General features: G+C 42.9%; 1 protein-coding gene across 3 annotated transcripts in view; it reads left to right on the top strand.

Annotated features, from left to right (window-relative positions):
- The window catches only part of LOC138759112 (kelch domain-containing protein 3), a 161,983-nt gene that overhangs the window by 47,286 nt on the left and 93,631 nt on the right, over positions 1 to 21,066 (top strand). For all 3 annotated transcript variants that reach the window (XM_069929069.1, XM_069929052.1, XM_069929061.1), the window contains 4 exons: positions 2,895 to 2,973; positions 8,515 to 8,603; positions 10,836 to 10,982; positions 14,167 to 14,218. In XM_069929069.1, coding sequence (XP_069785170.1) covers positions 2,895 to 2,973; positions 8,515 to 8,603; positions 10,836 to 10,982; positions 14,167 to 14,218 — 367 coding nt within the window. The remainder of the gene's footprint in view (positions 1 to 2,894; positions 2,974 to 8,514; positions 8,604 to 10,835; positions 10,983 to 14,166; positions 14,219 to 21,066) is intronic.

Genomic DNA, 21,066 nt, shown 5'->3' with positions numbered 1-21,066 from the left:
GTGTTACAAGCCTACACAGTCAAGGCCCTTCAACTCTTCCTCCGCTGCATCGCCGACTACTTTAGTTCTGTCTCATACACCCATGATGAGCTTGTTGACTTCATCCACTTTGCTGGAAATTCCACCTTGACCTCAAATTCACTTGGTCAAACTCTAGCAGCACATTCCCTTTCCTCAATCTCTCTGTCTCCATCTCGGGAGACAAACTCTCAACAGACATCTACAAACCCACAAACTCCTACAGCTACCTCGCCAACACCTCTTCACGCCCTGTCCCCTGTTAGGATTCAATTCCATTCCCTCAATTCCTCCATCTCCATCGCATCTGCACCCAGGACGAGGACTTCCATGCCAGATCATCAGAGATGTTCTCCTTCAAACAATGTGGATTTCCTTCTACCACCATCAACTTGGTCCTCACCCGCATATCCTCCATTACCCACACATCTACCATGACCTCCTTCACTCCCTTGTGCAACAAGGACAGGATTCTTCTTGTCCTCATGTACCACCCCACTACTCTCCGCATCCAGCACATCCTCCTTCGCCATTAGACACATATTCTCCTCTCTGCCATCCACAGAGACTGATACCCTTCCTGATTCCCTTGTCCACTCCTCTCTCCTCACCAATCATCCCCTTGGTACCGACCCCTGTGACTGGAGGAGATGCTCCACTTAAGCCCACACCTCCTCCCTCACCACCATCTGGGCACCCAATATCATGGAGGCGAAGGGAGCCAGGGCAGATGTTCTTTCAAGTGAAGCAAAATTTCACTTGTGAACCTGCAGGGGTCATCTGGTGCACCCTTTGTGGTCTCCTCTAAATTGGAGAGACTGGGCACAGATTGGGAGTCACTTTGTTAAGCACTGTCCGCCACAATAGTGTGGATCTCCCAGTGGCCACCCATTTCAATTCCCCATCCTATTCGCTTGCTGATAAGTCTGTCTGTGGCCTCATGCACTGCCAGACTGGAGGAAAATGGAGGAACAACAGCTCATCTTCCGACTGGGAACCCTCCAACCAGATGGCATTAATATTGACTTATCTGGCTTTTGTTAACACCCCCCCCCCCACCTCACTTCTTCCCCTGACTCTTGTTTTTCCTTCTTTTCCCTGTCTCTTTTTACACAGAAATAATCAATTTTCACCTCTCCCCTTAAAAATATCAATCCAATTCACACCTTTGGTTGGTCTGGACTCCTCTACCAGCCAGCACTGTCTGAATTCTGAAATTTCCTGCTCCTGGCTCATTCTGCTTGTTCCTTGAAGAAGGGCTGAGGTCCGAAACGTCAGCAATATATCTTTATCTCCTATGTGCTGCAAAGCCAGCTGGGTTCCTCCAGCATTTCAATGTGTTTTTACTACAATTACAGCATCTGCAGACTTTCATTTTCACTCATTAACTTTATCTATCCTAGTTCTGCCAGAGATCAAACCAGATGGCTCACAATACAGAACTACATCATTACTTCCAATTTCAACACTTTTTTTCAGCAACATTTGCTGCTAAAACCTTCATTCCTTTCCTTGTTACCTTACACCTTTACTCCATTGCTCTCCACTCCACTTTCACCTCCCAGGTTCAACCCTCTGTCACATGAGATTACCACAAGTCTGCTGCTCTGTCCGAAACAGCAGCAGTTGCACTTATTCACCATCACTGCACTCGCTGACCTTCTCAGATAAGCAATGTCTGCATTTTAAAAAATCCAAACCAAGGATTTATGGAGGGGGTAAATGTCCACGTCAGCTGCAGGCTCGTTTGTGGCTGACAAGTCCGATGCGGGACAGGCAGACATAAACACCCATTATTTACCTATTCACACTGAATATTGACTCCACACCCTGGCACAATTACATCAGCTGAAAAGATTGCATGACATTCACTGACAAACCTTCTCCACTGCAGTCAATAAAAAAAAACAAGCTACATTCATAATAGCTGTGCATTCCATTGTGCAAAGAGATTGCAAGATTATACATAGTCCTCATGTACCACCCCACTACCCTCCGCATCCAGCACATCCTCCTTCACCATTAAACACATATTCTCCTCTCTGCCATCCACAGAGACTGACACCCTTCCTGCCTCCCTTGTCCACTCCTCTCTCCTCACCAGTCATCCTCTTGGTACCGACCTGGTGGTAGTGACACTGCCCTGGTAAAATACATGCTCCATGGAGTATACATCTGCAGTCCCCTCTGCGTATGGTTGCATCTGTCCTCACCCTGACATTTTTGTCAATCACCCCAGAATGTTGCTATTCTTCTCCTTATCCTCTTTTTGCTTCTGCTTCTCAAATGTAGATCACATTGTTGGTGACAATGACCTTCCTCTAATCATGTGGAGGCAGTCTGGCATGATCCTAACTTCAGTGCTCCATATGCTAATTGCTTCTGCAATGAATTACAATCAGAATGCAAATGATTCTCAATATTGGGAAGGTGTCTACTCATCCAGGTGACTTTCTATTCTATCATTGTTTTCCTTTCATTACAATTACTAGTAGAGGGCAGGAATATATTTAATTTATTTCTCCTTACTTTAACTTTTTATTAACTGCATCTCTTCCACTGGTGCAGGAATCAATACATCATCTTGGATATCTATCAAAAATGAGTCCAATTCTATCTTCCAACATGTGGAAATATTTTGAACATGAGGAACCTTGAATATATTTCTGAAACTCAGATACAGGTTCCAATTATACAACCTTTGTTGTCACCCCACAATGTGAGTGATTAAATCATCGCACTTTTGATAAGGAAAGATTTCAATTGAAAGAACAATGCCAAGGAAGCCATACAGTTTTAAAGTTGTGGTGTTCATTTTCCATTTCAAAAGTTACTGCATTACAATATTACTGATATATATTTTCTTCTTATACAAGTGACTCCCTTTGACCTCACCTGGGAAGTAATACCACAAAGTGGACACATACCATCATCCAGAGAAGGGCATTCCATATGGTAAGACAAGATATTGGAACATTGAATGAGTGACTGTCAGAAACTGAGTTGAATATTTAGTTGTTTTATTCAGGATGGCTTGTTTCTACTCCTATGCCTGTGGCCTTATATAATTGGTTGGAAGCCCCTCAAACAATTGAAGAGGGAGTAACCCCAAGGGGCACATTAGTGTTAACCACCTTTATGTGGTGTAATGGTTATCACTACAATGTACAGTAATTAAACATTTATAGGACACAATAAGTGTGAAAAGATTTTGCACTGTTTTTCATATATATTTATTGTGAATCAAGTTTACTTATTTAAAGAAAAATCAGTTGGTGAGATTGAAGCAAAACATTCAGAATTATTTTCCTACAATAATCAACTTGGAACAAAGATGCATGTACTTTAATGGTAACCAGTTGTAAGCGACATTACAAAAAGCACAGACAGTCTGCATAACTGGATCTATTTGCAAGAAAGTATTGATCGTTGAATAGACTGTTGTGTCAAATGGAGTTCAGTGTTATATCACTTGAGAAATGAAATTTATGTCTGAGTCACTTGTTTTTTGGAAATGATTCTGAGTGTGTTGTACAGGATTTATTTGCTTGAGAAAATATTGTTTTTTTTTGCCGCAAGTATGTTTTCTTTAATCGTTTGGGTGATTGATATAGCAGCTCTTGGAACTCCCACTGAAAACCATGGAAGCATGATTGACTGTGATTGGACCAAGAAGATGGTGTGAAAATCATGTCTCCTAATCCAGAGTCTTCTTTCATTATTTCCTGGTCTATACACTCATTTCATTCAATGGATCCTGTAAAGTTTAACAGTTTGTTAAAATTTAACTTGAATATATCTCCCGTTCTGTATTTAGCCCAATTTTTAAAAAAATTCTAAATAATGGAATTTAACTAAAGTTAAACCATGCATCTGGGCCTAAAATAAATCATTGATACCTCAGAAACAAATTACATAAGTAGGACAGTTTTGGTACTTTTCATTCCCATTCCTCATGAGATGAAATAATATTTCCCATTTTATTTTAATTTGCAGGAATTTGAATGTAACTTATCTTGATCACATTTTATTGGTTTTCATATATTATGGTAGCTCCTCACAGCCCCCTAGGGGTGCCTCACAAAATGAAGGACGAACGTGACGATCAAGCAGGCTGCATGAGGCCCACAGCGCTACCCTCCAATTGACTACAACTAAAGGAGCCTAACTGGTCTATCAAGGAAAGTGGATCGTAAAGGCACCAATCAGTGCTGAAGGGGTTTTGACCACGCCTCTCAGCTTGAGAATAAAAGAAAGGCTGTGAGCCCAATAAACCTTAGTGTTAACTACACTCAACTGGGGTTCATGTCATTCTTTCTGGGAACAGTGTGTTCTTTCTGAGCTAACTTGCATACAGTTATAATTTCTCCTGCGCTATAGGCTCCACAGAGCCATAGCTTGTAGCAGCTACCAACAGTAGTGACCTCAATGGCCTAGATGGCACTCTGGACCCAGTGATGGAAGCAGACTCTTCAAACAACACACTGTCATTGAAGCTGTCAAGTTTCTGGGCAGCAGAGCCTGAAGTATGGTTCCAACAAATCGAGGCACAGTCCCCTGAGGAAAATCACCTACAATGACACCTATTACTACCACGTGGTGGGCGCCCTCGACCAAGCTGCAGCCACCAACATCACAGATTGCTTGAAAAAGCTGCCGTAGTAGGGCAAGTACAACACCATCCGAGAGCTTTTAACCCACACCTTCTGGCTATCTGAGCGCAAGCCCGTAGTTCATCTGCTGCATATGGATGATTTGGGGAATAGGGCCCTATCCGACCTAATGGGCGACATGCTCACCCTACATGATAGCCATGCTCCTGCTCGCTTTTCAGGAAACTGTTCTTGGAAAGGCTGCCACAAAATATCTGAATGATGGTTCAGAGAGACAACTTCAGTTACCCACAAAAGGTAGCAGAGAAAGCGGACTCCCTGCTGACCGATAAGGAAACAGCCTCCACGAGACATCCATGCCCATCATGCACAATGCTGCCCCAGTACTACAGGATGTGGGCAGGTAACAGTAGCAAAAACCCAACTGCTGACCAACCGACCGACCAGCCACGAGGACAACGGACACTCCTGGTGAGCGATACTGTTATTATCATGAGCGATGGGAGGCAGAGGCCCGTCGATGTCTCTCCCCCTGCACATTTCCGGAAAATGCCAAAAGCTGGCTGTTGTTAATGGCTGCGTCAGCTGGCCAAGACTCCCTATCCAGCAGCCTTTCTTCGTGAACTCGGGCACAAATCAACGTGCTCCCCCCGACCATAACCATGGTGCAACAGCCCAGCAACTAAAAGCTGCCAACAATTCGGATATATGTATGGCACTCTCAATATTCCCATCCGCTTTGAGAACAGCCATTTTAAATGGACCTTCACCCTAGCAGCACGGATTTCCTACGTCAACTTTCTGCTAATGGACATTAAAGGCCACAGATTAGTGCATGCCACAATATTCCAGACCCTCGAACTAAAGGGTAAGGGACCCGACACCTCCCACTTGCATTCGGTGATGCTGGCTGACAACGAATTTGTGAGAATCATATCAGAATTTCTTGTCATTACGATGCCATTATTTCTGTCATCCAAGATCAAGGATGGGGTAAGACACCACATTTTTAATATTGGTCCACCCGCCCCTTCATTCCAGAGCACACCGCCTCCTCCCAGAAAAACTCAGCCTCACAAAGGAGGAGTTCCATAAAATGGAGGAGCTGGGCATTGTAAGCCACTCTAAGAGACCCTGGGCCTCCCCATTCCACACGGACCCTAAAGCTACAGGAGGATGGAAGCCATGCGGCGATTACAGAATCATCAATGAGGCCACAATGCCTGACCGCTACCTGATTCCCCACATTCAGGACTTCACCGCACATCTACAAAGGGGACAGATCTTCTCCAAGATGCATTTAATTCGAAGCTACTGCCAAATCCCGGTCCACCCAGAGGACATTGTGAAAACAGCCCTTATCACCCCATTTGGCTTACTGAATTTTTAAGGATGCCTTTTGGACTGAAAAATGCAGTGGTCTGGGACCTCCACTTTATTTTCGTCTACTTAGATGACATCCTAATTGCTAGCTGCAACCGAATTGAACATGCCAGTCCACTGTGCAATAGACTGAGTGAGTATGAACTAACTATTAATCCAGCTAAGTGCGAGTTTGGAAAAGAGGTAATCAACCTTCTGGGTCACCGCATTGACAGGCACGGTGCTAGGTCACTCCCTGAGAAGGTAGAGGCCATTAAATCTTTTCCACAGCCTAAAAACATTAAGGGCCTTCAGGAATTCACCAGGATGATTAATTTCTACCACAGACTCATACTGGCAGCACCCACATCATGCAGCCCATTTTCTCTCTAATGTCAGGCATCCAAAAAGATCTCAAATGGAATTCAGGAGCCTCAGGTTTTCCAAAAGGCTAAGAACACTTTAGCAAATGCCACCCTCCTGGCCCACCCACAAACAGAGGCACCCACTGCCCTCACAGTTGATGCCTCCAATATAGCAGTCGGTGGAGTATTGGAACAATTAATTGATGGACACTGGAGATCTCTAGCCTTCTTCAGTAAATACCTGCGGCCACCTGAATTAAAATACAGTGTGTTCAGCAGAGAACTGCTGGTGCTGTACCTGGCCAAAAGACATTTTCATGACTTCCTGGAAGGAAGGAAATTCATAGTGTTTACTGTCTACAAACCATTAACTTGTGCTTTCAGGAAGGTCTGGACCCTTGGTCAGCCAGATAACAACGTCACCTTATGTCTCAGGATTTACCACAGACATTGAACATATTGCTGGCAAGGCAAATGTTATGGCAGATGCGCTGTCATGTCCAAACATATTGGCAGTCCACACCACCTCTCCAGGCATCGATTACAAGACCCTGGTTGAGGCACAATGCCCCGATCCCGACATTGCAGCTTACAGAACGGCTATCACCAGCCTCCATATCAAGAATGTTCCCTTCGGTACAGGGAATACAATTTTACTCTGCGACACCTTGACTGGCAAGCCCCGTCCCATTATTCCCACCACATGGAGGAGGCAGATATTTGAATCTATGCACAATTTAGTCCATCCTGCCATCAAGACCATGGTCAAGATGGTGGCCAACTGTTATGTCTGGCACGGCCTTTGTAAACAGGTCATCAATTGGGCCAGAACGTGCACACAGTGCCAAACTTCAAAAGTCCAGAGACACATTAAAGCCCCACTCCAAACATTTCAGCCTCTGCTGTGCAGGTTTAGCCATGTTCATATTGATATAGTGGGCCCCTTACCCATCTCCCGAGGTGCTCGTTATTACTCACTCACTATGGTAGATAGGTATACCAGATGGCCGGAACCTGTTCCCCTATCTGAAATATCTACTGAAACATGTGCCAGAGCACTCCTCAATACTTGGGTGGCACGTTTTGGTGTCCCTGAGCACCTTATCTCAGTCCGGGGAGCCCAGTTCACCTCCAGTCTTTGGGCAGCCCTAGCAACAGCACTCAGGACACAGCTACAGCACACTACAGCCTACCATCCCCAGGTGAATGGTCTAGAAGAATGGTTCAACAGGAACCTAAAAGCAGCCCTGATGGCTCAACTTAAGCATTCGTCCTCTTAAGCATCCGAACTGCGCCGAAAGAGGATTTAGAAGTTTCATCTGCTGAAATGGTATACGGGGTGCCGTTAGTCATCCTGGGAAAATTCCTGGCCACTAACAGAGAAACTGAAGAACCCCCAGGGAAGCCCTAGCACACCTCCATGAGCAGCTGTGAACTCTGGCCCCTTTAACACCCAAAGCCCACGTCCAGCAGCACACATATGTCTCCAAAGATTTTCAGAACTTAACACACATTTTCGTAAAACGCGGAGCACACAGACAGACACCCATTACAGAGACCCTATGAGGGGCCATACTGCGTAATCTGGCTCATTGGTTCAACTTGTGTAATTGACGTTGGAGGCCAAGAGGAGACTTTTACCATCAACAGGTTGAAACCAACCCATTTGGACATTACACAGCTGATTGACCACCCTCCTCCCCCCACCCCACGCAAAAGAGGCCGGCCTTCCAAGAATAACAGCATTCTGATCGCCAGTTTGGGGGGGGGTTGGTCTTATGGTGACCCCTCGCAGCTCTCCCACGGGGCCTCACAAAATGAAGGACGAACGCGAAAATCTAGCAGGCCGCACGAGGCCCACAGTGCTGCCCTCCAATTGGCCACAACTAAAGGAGCCTAACTGGCCTATCAAGGAAAGTGGATCGTAAATGCACCAATAAAGTTCAGTGTAAACTACACTCAACTGAGGTTGTGTTGTTCTTTCTGGGAACAGTGTGTTCTTTCTGACCTAACCTGCATACAGCTATAACCTCTCCTGTGCTATAGGCTCCACAGAACCATAGCTTGTAGCAGCTAGCTACAGCATAATGAGTTCTGTAAATTAAATGCAGCATTAGAATATCTAGACTTATATTAAAATGCATTTTGTTTTAAAGCATTACAAAAGGAAACGTTTATTTATTCGGGGGTCGTTCACATCTCCTTGCCAACGAATGCTTACCTGGAATATATCGGTTTCATCTAGGTGAGTTTATGCTTTCTGGCCTGATTTTCTGTACATCACAGAAAATGGCTGGTGCTCTTTGAAACTGCTGTTTGCCCCAAGTGTTAACCATTAAAATGTCAGTTATTGTGGCTTTTCTTTGCAATCTGTAAAATATTTTGCCAAAGAAATTAGGAGCACATAAGCTGAAAAACAGGTGAAGTAGAAACAAAATGCTGAAAATACATTGGAACTCAGCCAGCAGTTGTAGATGGAGAAACAGAAGTTAATGTTTCAGGCCAAAATATAAGCTCAGAATGCTGCCTTCCTGCCCAAGGCCTATTTCCTTTCCCTTTCCTTGCCTGACTCCTTTTATTCCCCAATTGTTTCACTCATTACCCCTCGCAGTCTGTAAAAGGTGACAACTGAATCAGTAGCAGTCCTATCAATTTTTGTTCAAGCTCCCAGTAATCGATCTTGATCTTGGCCCAGGATCCCTCTCTGCTTTCCTCAACAGAGAAAAAAAATGTCACTGGCATCTTCAGGCTCAGGTTCCCTAGTAACATGACACAGAATCCCCTCATTGTCAGAAAGAAGCCTCCTGCTGTCAATAGGAATCTAACTGAGAACATTTGCTGCACATCAAATGCATTTCCATTTGGGGAAAATGGTGCAAGGACTTAAGGGCCTCAGAGAGCAGGTGAGTGTCATGCATTTCGTTTAACTTGCTGTAGTTTCTGAAATGACACACCTTTGCCATTTTAAAAATGTGTCCAATGTATACAGAATATCTGAATACTTGCCAGTAGTGTGAATTTGAAAGACAAATTTGAATTTTCGGGTCAGATACAGCAATGAGCTCTCTGAACCCTTCTCCATTAACAATGGCGTGAAGCAAGGCTGTGTTCTCGCACCAACCCTCTTTTCAATCTTCTTCAGCATGATGCTGAACCAAGCCATGAAAGACCCCAACAATGTTTACATCCGGTACCGCACGGATGGCAGTCTCTTCAATCTGAGGCGCCTGCAAGCTCACACCAAGACACAAGAGAAACTTGTCCGTGAACTACTCTTTGCAGATGATGCCGCTTTAGTTGCCCATTCAGAGCCAGCTCTTCAGCGCTTGACGTCCTGCTTTGCGGAAACTGCCAAAATGTTTGGCCTGGAAGTCAGCCTGAAGAAAACTGAGGTCCTCCATCAGCCAGCTCCCCACCATGACTACCAGCCCCCCCACATCTCCATCGGGCACACAAAACTCAAAACGGTCAACCAGTTTACCTATCTCGGCTGCACCATTTCATCAGATGCAAGGATCGACAATGAGATAGACAACAGACTCTCCAAGGCAAATAGCGTCTTTGGAAGACTACACAAAAGAGTCTGGAAAAACAACCAACTGAAAAACCTCACAAAGATAAGCGTATACAGAGCCGTTGTCATACCCACACTCCTGTTCGGCTCCGAATCATGGGTCCTCTACCGGCACCACCTACGGCTCCTAGAACGCTTCCACCAGCGTTGTCTCCGCTCCATCCTCAACATCCATTGGAGCGCTCACACCCCTAACGTCGAGGTACTCGAGATGGCAGAGGTCGACAGCATCGAGTCCACACTGCTGAAGATCCAGCTGCGCTGGATGGGTCACGTCTCCAGAATGGAGGACCATCGCCTTCCCAAGATCGTATTATATGGCGAGCTCTCCACTGGCCACCGTGACAGAGGTGCACCAAAGAAAAGGTACAAGGACTGCCTAAAGAAATCTCTTAGTGCCTGCCACATTGACCACCGCCAGTGGGCTGATAACGCCTCAAACCGTGCATCTTGGCGCCTCACAGTTTGGCGGGCAGCAGCCTCCTTTGAAGAAGACCGCAGAGCCCACCTCACTGACAAAAGGCAAAGGAGGAAAAACCCAACACCCAACCCCAACCAACCAATTTTCCCTTGCAACCGCTGCAATCGTGTCTGCCTGTCCCGCATCGGACTGGTCAGCCACAAACGAGCCTGCAGCTGACGTGGACTTTTTACCCCCTCCATAAATCTTCGTCCGCGAAGCCAAGCCAAAGATATATAAATCCTGAATCCAGGCCCTCTACTAACTGCTGAACCTATCTCGGCCATCAGATTATATCCAGTCCCCATGGCATCATATCAGTGGAGAGCTGAAGATCAGTAAATGTTCAAGAAAGAATATTTTGAATTGTATTTGGTTGCTTTTGAAAATTTAAGATTTTTATGAAAAGCTTTCAACTGGTGTTTTTTTTTAAATTTCTTTAGAATCCTTGACTTGGGAGAAGCTTCAGGTAAATGGCATTGCACCAAATACTTTGTACCACAGCTCTACACTGATTGCGGACAACATTTTTGTCTTTGGCGGAATCGAGAAAGGAGAGCCTTCTGATGGCCTTTTCATCTTTAGTACAGGTATGTATGATATATCAGGATGCAAAGCAGTCACTGATAATGCAGATTATCACAACTCTACAGAGTTTATACGTAGTAGGGAGAAAGTGATAAATCTTTATTTTTAAAAAATCTGCTGCACCATAACTGGAGCAGTGTGTCCACTTCTGCACATCAAATTTCAGGTGAGGTAGAGCCTTTGAAGTAGATAACAAAGATATTTAATAAAATAATGACAGGGATTGCTTGAATCACCACAGGGTAGTGAAGAAGGATTTGGCAAGCAGCTAGAGGATATGGATTAAGGGTGAAAGGGGAAAAGTTTAAAGGGAACGTTAGGGAGAACTTTTTAATTCAGAGTGGTACTAGTGTGGAACAAGCTGCCTGCTGAATTGGTAAATGCAGGCTCAGTTTTGACATTTATGAAAAATTTGGACAGGTAAACTGTCCTCAGCCATGGCTGCAGCCAGGTCCAGATTTCAGTAAGGTTGTCCTAATAAAGCAGATATCTCACATTGAAAAGCCACTTGATGAAGTAGACAAAAACGATGTGGTCAAACAATAATCATGGCTTTTATTAGCAGAAACTCATAGTGCAATAATGAAAGACAATAGGTGCATATACATTTATACCCAGTGGCCGTGTCCTTAAAAGTAGAGATAATGCACGGCCAATGTTAGTACAGCAAGGCTCGCCAGAGGGGAGACAGGCAGCTTGAGGGACATTCACCACAGTCTCCCCCTGGCAGAAGAAGGGTTAAAATCAAGAGGACAGCTGTTACAAAAGACTGAAGCAAGCGATAGATGGATACCATGTTTGGCATTGAGAATACTCTAACAGCCAAAATACGCCAGTATCTAGCAAGCAATCAAAATATAATGAGATGTTTTATGAATATGTCAACCTATCAGGTTGTTTACAAATTCTTCTCAAAACAGGTGGCTCCTTTGCAACCTTGGGAACTGGTACAGTTCCTGGGTCTGTAGTGTGGGAAGGACTGACCTCTGGAGCCACTCCAGAATCGCCAGCGTGAGGCAGTGGAGCCTCAGCAGGGCCATCTGAAAGCTTACTAGGGGGTCACAGGCTTGGGGGGGGGGGGTGAGTCCAATCTCTCAGACTCACTCTGAGTAGGGGGTGTGAAGAAGGGGCGAACCAGGCTAGGCCAGATCTCTTAGGGATACAGTGTCAGTATTCCCGTCTGGGAATTTAACATGACCGTAGTTGGGGTTGGTATGTAGTAGCTGAACTGGTAGGACTAGGGCGTCTGTTTTACGCGCCTGAGCATGGCTCTTTAGCAGCACGCCTCAGATAAACAGGCTGGCCAATCCATCACATTTCCTGATTTCCTAGGAAAGGCAAACATAAGTTCGTGAGGTGTTTGATTTGTTGCAGTACACAATAATGACCGAATAGAATGTAGTGCCTCAGGCAGCACCTCCTGCCATCGGGTAACAGGGTAACCATGTGTTTTTAAAGCAAGATTAACAGTCTTCCAGACTGTAGCATTAGCCCTTTTGACCTGCCTGTTGCCCTGCGGGTTGTAGCTCGTGGTACGGCTGGCGGCAATCCCCTTCTGTAGCAGGGCTCACCGCAGTTCAGAGCTCATGAATGCTGTGCTCCTAATGGTATGAATGTAATTGGGAAATCCAAAAATGCTGAAAATTCTATTGTGACTTAATGACAGACACTGACGAGACATCAGGGCAGGGTATCGCAAAGGGAAACCTAGAATATTCATCAATTACAGTAATGAAATGTACATTTTTGTTGTTGGAAGGTAACGGTCCTTTAAAATCTAAGCTAATCCTCTCAAAAGGTCGGGCCGCCTTGATGAGATTGGCCTCCAGAGTTTTGAAGTATTGTGGTTTGCATTCTACGCAAACGAGACAGTTTTTAGTTAGTTTCCTGACTTCTTCCAAAGAGTAAGGAAGGTTGTTAGCCCTGATGTAGTGGAAGAACCTCGTGACTCCTGGGTGGCACAGTCTGCTATGGATCTCTTTTAGCCCCTCCAACTGAGCACCAGCAGTAGATCGTGACAATGCGTCAGAGGGATCATTTAACCCTGCCCGGTTTGTACTGGATCTCAAAATTATAAGTTGAGAGTTCTATTCGCCAGCGTGCCATCTTATTGTTCTTGATTTTATTTTTGTGTTTAGTACTGAACATGTAGGCTACAGATTTCTGATCAGTGACAAGAGTAAATTTTCTGCCAGCTAGAAAGTGTCTCCAGTAGCAAACAGCTTCAATAATAGCCTGGGCTTCTTTTTCAATGGCAGGATGTTTAAGGTGTGGGAGAAGAATGCCACTGGTCTGCCCTTTTGATTAAGGGTTCCTGCCAAGGCACAATCTGAGGCATCAGTTTCCACTTGGAATGGGACATCCTCGTCATTGGATGAGAGTGCAGCTTTGGCAGTATCAGCTTTAATTCTCTTGTGGATGTAGCTGTCAGTACTCCCCGAGTCTATTAGACAATCAAGAGTCTCACCATTCACCTCCCCCTTCATAGTTGACCGTTCCAGTCCGTAACATCCCCCAAGCTTTACAGTCAATTGAGCTATCAAAGGGGATCTCACCTCGCTGTGACTTAAAGTCGATTTCGCCTGCTCGTCTAAAGATTCCCCCTTTTCACAGTTGGCTTCCATTCCTGGAGCTCCAGGACACAGACTGGTCGATTATCAGCCGCTCTGGCTTGAGTGCTGCATCCATTTCTGCTAATAAAATTGAAGTGCCAGTTGATGAAGTAGACAAAGATGATGTGGTCAAACAATAATCATGGCTTTTATTAGCAGAAACTCATGGTACAATAATGAAAGACAATAGGTGCATATACAGTTATACCCAAGGGGAGTGTCCTTAACAGTAGAGATAATGCACAGCCAATTTTAGTACAGCAAGGCTCGCCAGAGGGGAGACAGGCAGCTTGGCGGACATTCACCACACACACTTTATTCCTCATTGTGTCCTCATAGTTTTATTTCCTAATCTGCACAATTCAGTGTAAGCAGAATTGTACAGCTACTTATTAAGGATGCTGTTGTCTAATGTATTCAGTTAAGATATTTATGGACATGCAATTGCAACATGATTTTAAATGCTCCCTGTAAGTATGCCTGATTGGGTTTAAAGATTTTTGCCAAATAATATAAAGCGTGAAATGACCAATTGCTTTGTATTTTTCATTAGTTTACTTTATATTTAATTTAGTATCGCTGACTTGGACTCCAGTCAAAACTGTTGGCCCAGTTCCTGCTCCCAGGTAAGTATTTTAAGGTATTGACACTTGTCATCAAAAATGCAGTCAGGATAAAGTACCCAATTTAAAAAAAAAAGTATTTAAAACAGATAAACTAAAAATTCTGTTTGGCTACAGGTGATCAAACATTTAGGTTCTTATTGATTGAATGTGCAGTACTGAGGAGATGATTTTCTTTGGGAGAGGAATTAAACAGAGGCTTTGTTTTCCTTATCAATAATTTTTGGCCCCAAATTAATTTATAATGAAGTATTTTAAGCAATTTCAATGTCATAACATGCATAAATATGTGTATTTCTTTCACTAAATCTTTTACAACACTTCTTCCCTTGTTTTAACAACTTCTATAATCCAATCTATCAGCACCTTCATGTTCATTGACAAGAATAATCCCATTTGAGCAAAGCCTTAATTTTAAAATCTTTGTGCATATTTTTACATTTGAAATTTCCCTCTGGACTCCCTCATTTGATTGTATCTGGGCCTACAACATAAATCCCCTAACTCTCTAATTCCAGTTTCTTTACTATTGCCAACTTTGATCATAAAACCATTACCAGTTATGTCTTTGTTTACTTGAGGAACTCCCTTCCAGCTATCTCTGCTTTCCAAATAAATACTCAAAATATCTTGCTGCTCTCATATTTCCATAAATGGTTGGGAGATTATATTTGAGAAATAATTTTATTAAGCTGCAAGGAGTATTTTACTATATATTGACGGCATTTTTTAAATGTTCCATCAATGTTGAAACAGTAAATAATACTTTAATCTCACAAAGAAGGACACACTATGCATTATTCCCCATTAAGGGACAAAAATATTCTTTTTAGAAGCTAAGTCTTTCTCTGAAAATTGTTGAGCGCACAAAATACCAAAATCAAAAGTTTAATACCTTGAAGAGCTTCACGAAAACTCAATTTTATGTCAAATTTTTATGTAAATGTAACATTTCAGTCACTATCTTAATGTATGTTATTGTGAAAGGCACCTACAATGTTTATAGAACTGTACAAAATACAGTTTGATTGTGTTTGATTGATCATATAATTGATTAAGTGATAATCTGCAAGTTATAGATTTTGATGATTTGTTAATTTTTTACTGAATAAAAGTTGTGCTTTATTTTATCCTTCATTGCCCTGATGCCCTCTGAGACTGCTCAGGGTTACAGTTTTATCTGAAAATGAATCTCACTGCCATCTGTCACCTTCAGTGTCAAATTCTTATTAATCATAGACAGCACAGATGGTAACTCACCTGGGGCTCATGAATCCTTTAAATAGTCACGGCAACACCTGACTCTGTTCTTGCTTACCGAAATTCATTGTTTGATCAAGTTGCCTGATAATTACAGATGAAGTGCCACCTTCATGCCATATTAATTCATCTACCTGTTGAGTCCTTATAATCCACTTCATTTCCACTGACTGACAATTAGCCATTTGTTTTTGAAATCATTCCAGGATTGTTTTCAGTGCTCAGATTGAAACTGATAGAAGGAATTTTCTTGAATTAAGAAAGCAGCAAACCACTGGGGTTTATATCTTCTTCATGCTGATATCTTGAATCAGCAGATGTGAATTAGAAACCAGCTTTTATCCACTTTTATCAGTGGAATCTTCCACATTAGTAGGAAGTAGCTACCACAAAACATCTGAAAAGGTTATGGGCTTATACTGTGCTGAAAGTGATCTTTCAGAACTAGCGATGCTTTTCCAAAACATTTACAGCACTGACACCTTCACAACCGTATAGAAAATTTCCTGGGCAGGTATTGTTTCCAAAATCAAGACATTTCGAACTGGGCTAATAGTAAATGCTGTCAAGTGGTAGGTACTTTGTGATAAGCTACAGTTTATGTCACAAACATCACTTGGATCCGGACCTTATCACGGCCTTGGTCCAAACATCGTCAAAGGACTTGAATTTCAGTGGTGATGTAAGAGTGACAGCCCTCAACAGCAAAGCAGCATTTGACTGAATTGCATTGCCAGCACTGAGACCCAGTAAACCTAAAGATAGCAGGCAAGAAAAATGGATAAGGCTGTAATGATTGGACGAATACAATGGCCTCAGAAAGGTGGTTGAGGTTGCTGAAGGTTAGTCCATGGGACATTTCCTTATTCCATGCTCAACCATTTTTAGATGCTTCATCGATGATCTTCCTTTCATCATCGGTTGAGAAGTTTTAATTACATTATGTTCTAACCCAATCACAACTCGTCAACAAGTAGATCAGCCCTTGTCTGCATGCAGCAAGACCCAGATAACATTTAGGCATGGGCTGATAAGAGACAAGCAACATCTGTGCTGTAATTCAATGGAACTGCCAGCATTAAGTACCAAAACGTCAAAATCTTGGGATTATTATTAACCCAAAACTCAATGAGACCAGCTGCATAAATACAGTGTCTGCAAGAGCAAGTTAGGACATAGGTATCCTGCAGCATTTCTGAAAGGCCAAAAGGCCTTTTAAGATCCAAATCAAGAATGTGATGAGACTCTCTCCACTTGGCTGAATGGGTGCAGCTCCAACACTATTCAAACAAATGGACTCCATCCAGGACAAAGCAGGAAGAATGCATCACCTATGAAACAGACTAGTTACTTGCGCAGGCCACTCCAAGAGCATCTCCTAAATCACCACCTCTACCACCAACAAAGATAAGGACTTTAGGGCCTTGGGAACATTATCACCAAATTACACACCATTCTGACTTGCAGGTATGTTGTTACTCTTTTAATGTTACTGGATCTAAATCCTAATCACATCATGGGAGTTCCCTTAACAGGAAGATAGCAACAGTTCAAGAGGTTGTCTCACTATCTACCTTCATGGGAAGTTTGAGATGGTCAGGCCAGGAAGTTTCATGGCCAAAAAATTAATGAACAAATATATCATTTTGTGTCAAGAAACATGAAGATTGCAGATCCTAGAAGGTTAAGAAGACAAAAGAATTGCTGGAGGAGCACAATGGGACAACATCCATGCATGGAAATGGTCAATATTTTATGTCTTGAAACTTTATTGAGATTATTTTGATCTGTTTCATCAATGGGCACTCATAGATCTTTATTAAAAGACTTTAGATATACAGCACAGTAAAAGGCCCCAGTACATTTTGAACGATGGGAGGAAACCGGAGCCCTTGGAGAAAACCCACAGACACATGGGGAGAATATACAAACTCCTGACAAACAGTGCGGGATTTGAACCTCAGTCCAGTCCCGAATGCTGGTGCTGTAAAGGTGTTGCGCTAACCACTACGCCAACTGTGCCATGTTCTCTTTTAAGAAACAGTGGGGTGAAGTTTCTGGTGATTCTTTGATCTCTACAATGGACCATCGCCTTCCCAAGATCGTATTATATGGCGAGCTCTCCACTGGCCACCGTGACAGAGGTGCACCAAAGAAAAGGTACAAGGACTGCTTAAAGAAATCTCTTGGTGCCTGCCACATTGACCACCGCCAGTGGGCTGATAACGCCTCAAACCGTGCATCTTGGCGCCTCACAGTTTGGCGGGCAGCAGCCTCCTTTGAAGAAGACCGCAGAGCCCACCTCACTGACAAAAGGCAAAGGAGGAAAAACCCAACACCCAACCCCAACCAACCAATTTTCCCTTGCAACCGCTGCAATCGTGTCTGCCTGTCCCGCATCGGACTGGTCAGCCACAAACGAGCCTGCAGCTGACGTGGACTTTTTACCCCCTCCATAAATCTTCGTCCGCGAAGCCAAGCCAAAGTAAAGTAACAATGTTAATGAAAAATCAGCAAAATATCAGAGAAGTACTCCAAAAGGTGACTGGTGTGTTACTCTGTGGATGCTGCTATAGTTATGGCAGAGATTAGAACCACATTATTAATTCCAGGTGCTTAAATTATACTTACTTTGCCATTACCATCCTGCTGGTTTCTAATCCAGTTGTCTGTTATTTCCCATCCCTTCTCCTTTGTACTAAACTTGATGTGCTGGAAAAGGATCAGAGATTACAGAATAGAATGAACTAGCTCATGTTTTCCGTCTGATAGTTCAGCCAGTGCATAAATTTCATATGCAACCTTATAAGTATGATACGTTGGCCAGACGGTGCTAACCACATTGTTGCTGGCCTCATTACTAAACCAGAGTGTTCAATTTCAATCATGCAAGCCAATTATAAAACTAGGGCAGTGCCTCTCAAAGCAAAGTTGATTTAGAAGTTTGCCTGCAGCAAGTCAGAATTTCAGGCACGTGTATATCGTGTAATGTACATGACAATAAACTTATCACTGTTAACATTTATGGAGTGAAAGATGTTCTGGCGAAAGACAGCTGGCAGTAGCTTCTGCAGGAGATGGAGGGGAAAAGAAGATTCTCTTGTCAGGTAGCTGCCAGGGAGCCCAGTGGATGTGGCAATAATTGATGTATATCTCTTTTGAACCTATGTTGAAAAGGTCATTGAAGAAGCATCTAAATTCCTGAAAGATATAGAAGCAGTGAGGAATCTGAATGGCTCCGTGTTAATTTAAGATCAAACGAGCATTTGATCCACCTGCTGTCTAAAACTGTGCAATCAGACACACCCTCATTTAAAAAATTTTTTTATTTATTTTTCACACTATGAACTATACTGACCAAAATACACACAAACATTTCCCTCTTGAATATACACAGTGTCATTTTCTCCCCTTTTCCCCCCTCCTTTCCCTCCCTCCTTCACCCGCCCCTCCCCATTCACTCAACGTTCAACATATATGATACATTAAACCCATTAAACAATGTCATCACACAATGAAAATAAACAAGAAATTTGTGTCTTCGAATTTTACATACTGGGTCAGTTCATTTCGTCTTCTTCTCCTTCTGTCATTTTAGGCGGTGGAGGTCCGTGGTAGGAATTCTCTGTTGTGTTCCATGTACGGTTCCCAAATTTGTTCGAATGCTGTGATGTTATTTCTTAAATTATGTTATTTTTTTCCAATGGAATACATTTATTCATTTCTATGTACCATTGCTGTATTCTCAGGCTATCTACTAATTTACAGGTTGCCATAATATATTTTTTTGCTACAGCTAAGGCTATCATAATGAATCTTTTTTGTGCTCCATCCAAATCGAGTCCAAGTTCTTTACTTCTTATATTACTTAGAAGAAAGATCTCTGGATTTTTTGGTATGTTGCTTTTTGTGATTTTATTTAATACCTGGTTTAGATCTTCCCAAAACTTTTCCACTTTCTCACATGCCCAAATTGCATGTACTGTTGTTCCCATTTCCTTCTTACAGCGAAAACATCTGTCTGATACTGTTGGGTCCCATTTATTTAACTTTTGTGGCGTGGTGTATAGCCTGTGTAACCAATTATATTGTATCATGCGTAACCTCGTGTTTATTGTATTTCTCATAGTTCCGGAGCATAGCTTTTCCCATGTTTCACTCTTTATCTTGTTCCCATTTTTGTTTGGGTTTACAGCTTGTTTCCTCGTTCTCTTTCTCTTGCAGTTTGATGTACATGTTTGTTATAAATCTTTTAATTATCATTGTGTCTGTAATCACATATTCAAAATTGCTTCCTTCTGGTAACCTCAGCCTGCTTCCCAATTTGTCCTTAAGTAGGTTTTCAATTGGTGGTATGCAATCATTGTACCATGAGTTATACCATATTGGTTCAAAAGGTAATAATTTATTTCCCGAAAAACAATTTTCTATTCTTTTGATCCCTTTTCTCTCCCATTCTCTAAAGCTTTTGACAAAGTTCCCCACAAGAGGTTAGGAAAAAAGGTGGAGGCATTAGGTATAAATAAGGAGGTAGTGAAATGGATTCAGCAGTAGTTGGATGGGAGGTGTCAGAGAGTAGTGGTAGAAAATTGTTTGTCCAATTGGAGGCCAGTGACTAGTGGAGTTCCTCAGGGTTCGGTCCTGGGTCCACTATTATTTGTTATATATATTAACGATCTGGATGTAGGGGTGGAGAATTGGATAAGCAAGTTTGCGGATGACACAAAGATTGGTGGTGTTGTGGACAGTGAGGTAGATTACCGTAGATTAAAAGGTGATTTAGGAAGGCTGGAGGTGTGGGCTGAGAAATGGCTGATGGAATTTAATACAGATAAATGTGAGGTGCTACATTTTGGAAAGGCAAATTTAAATAGGTCATATACATTGAATGGTAGACAATTGAGGAGTACAGAGCAACAAAGGGATTTAGGAGTTATGGTAAATAGTACCCTCAAGGCTGATACTCAGGTAGATGGTGTGGTGAAGAAGGCATTTGGAATGTTGGCCTTCATAAATCGGAGGATTGAATTCAAGAGTAGGGAGGTTATGATGAAATTGTACAAGGCATTGGTGAGACCAAATTTGGAGTACTGTGTACAGTTTTGGTCACCAAATTATAGGAAAGATATAAACAAAATAGAGAGTGCAGAGAAGGTTCACGAGAATGTTGACAGGATTTCAGGGTTTGAGTTACAGGGAAAGGTTGTGCAGACTGGAGCTTTTTTCTCTGGAGCGTAGAAGATTGAGAGGGGACTTGATAGAGGTGTTTAAGATTTTAAAAGGGACAGACAGTAAATGTGGATAGGCTTTTTCAATTAAGAAAGGGGGAAATTCAAACTAGAGGACATGGTTTAAGATTGAAGGGGGAAAATTATAAGGCGAACATGAGGGGAAATTTCTTTAAGCAGAGGGTGGTGGGGATTTGGAATGAGCTTCCGGCAGACGTGGTCGAGGCGGGATCATTGGTTACATTTAAGGAAAGATTGAATCGTTACATGAATAGGAGGGGACTAGAGGGGTATGGACCGGGTGCTGGTCAGTGGGACTAGGAGGGTGGGGATTTGCTACGGCATGGACTAGTAGGGCCGAAC

Source organism: Narcine bancroftii, chromosome 1 (genome assembly GCF_036971445.1).
Source record: "Narcine bancroftii isolate sNarBan1 chromosome 1, sNarBan1.hap1, whole genome shotgun sequence".
In the NCBI taxonomy this organism is placed as follows: Eukaryota; Metazoa; Chordata; class Chondrichthyes; order Torpediniformes; family Narcinidae; genus Narcine; species Narcine bancroftii.
The sequence above is the reverse complement of the archived record's forward strand: the minus strand, read 5'-3'. Positions and strand labels throughout refer to the sequence as shown.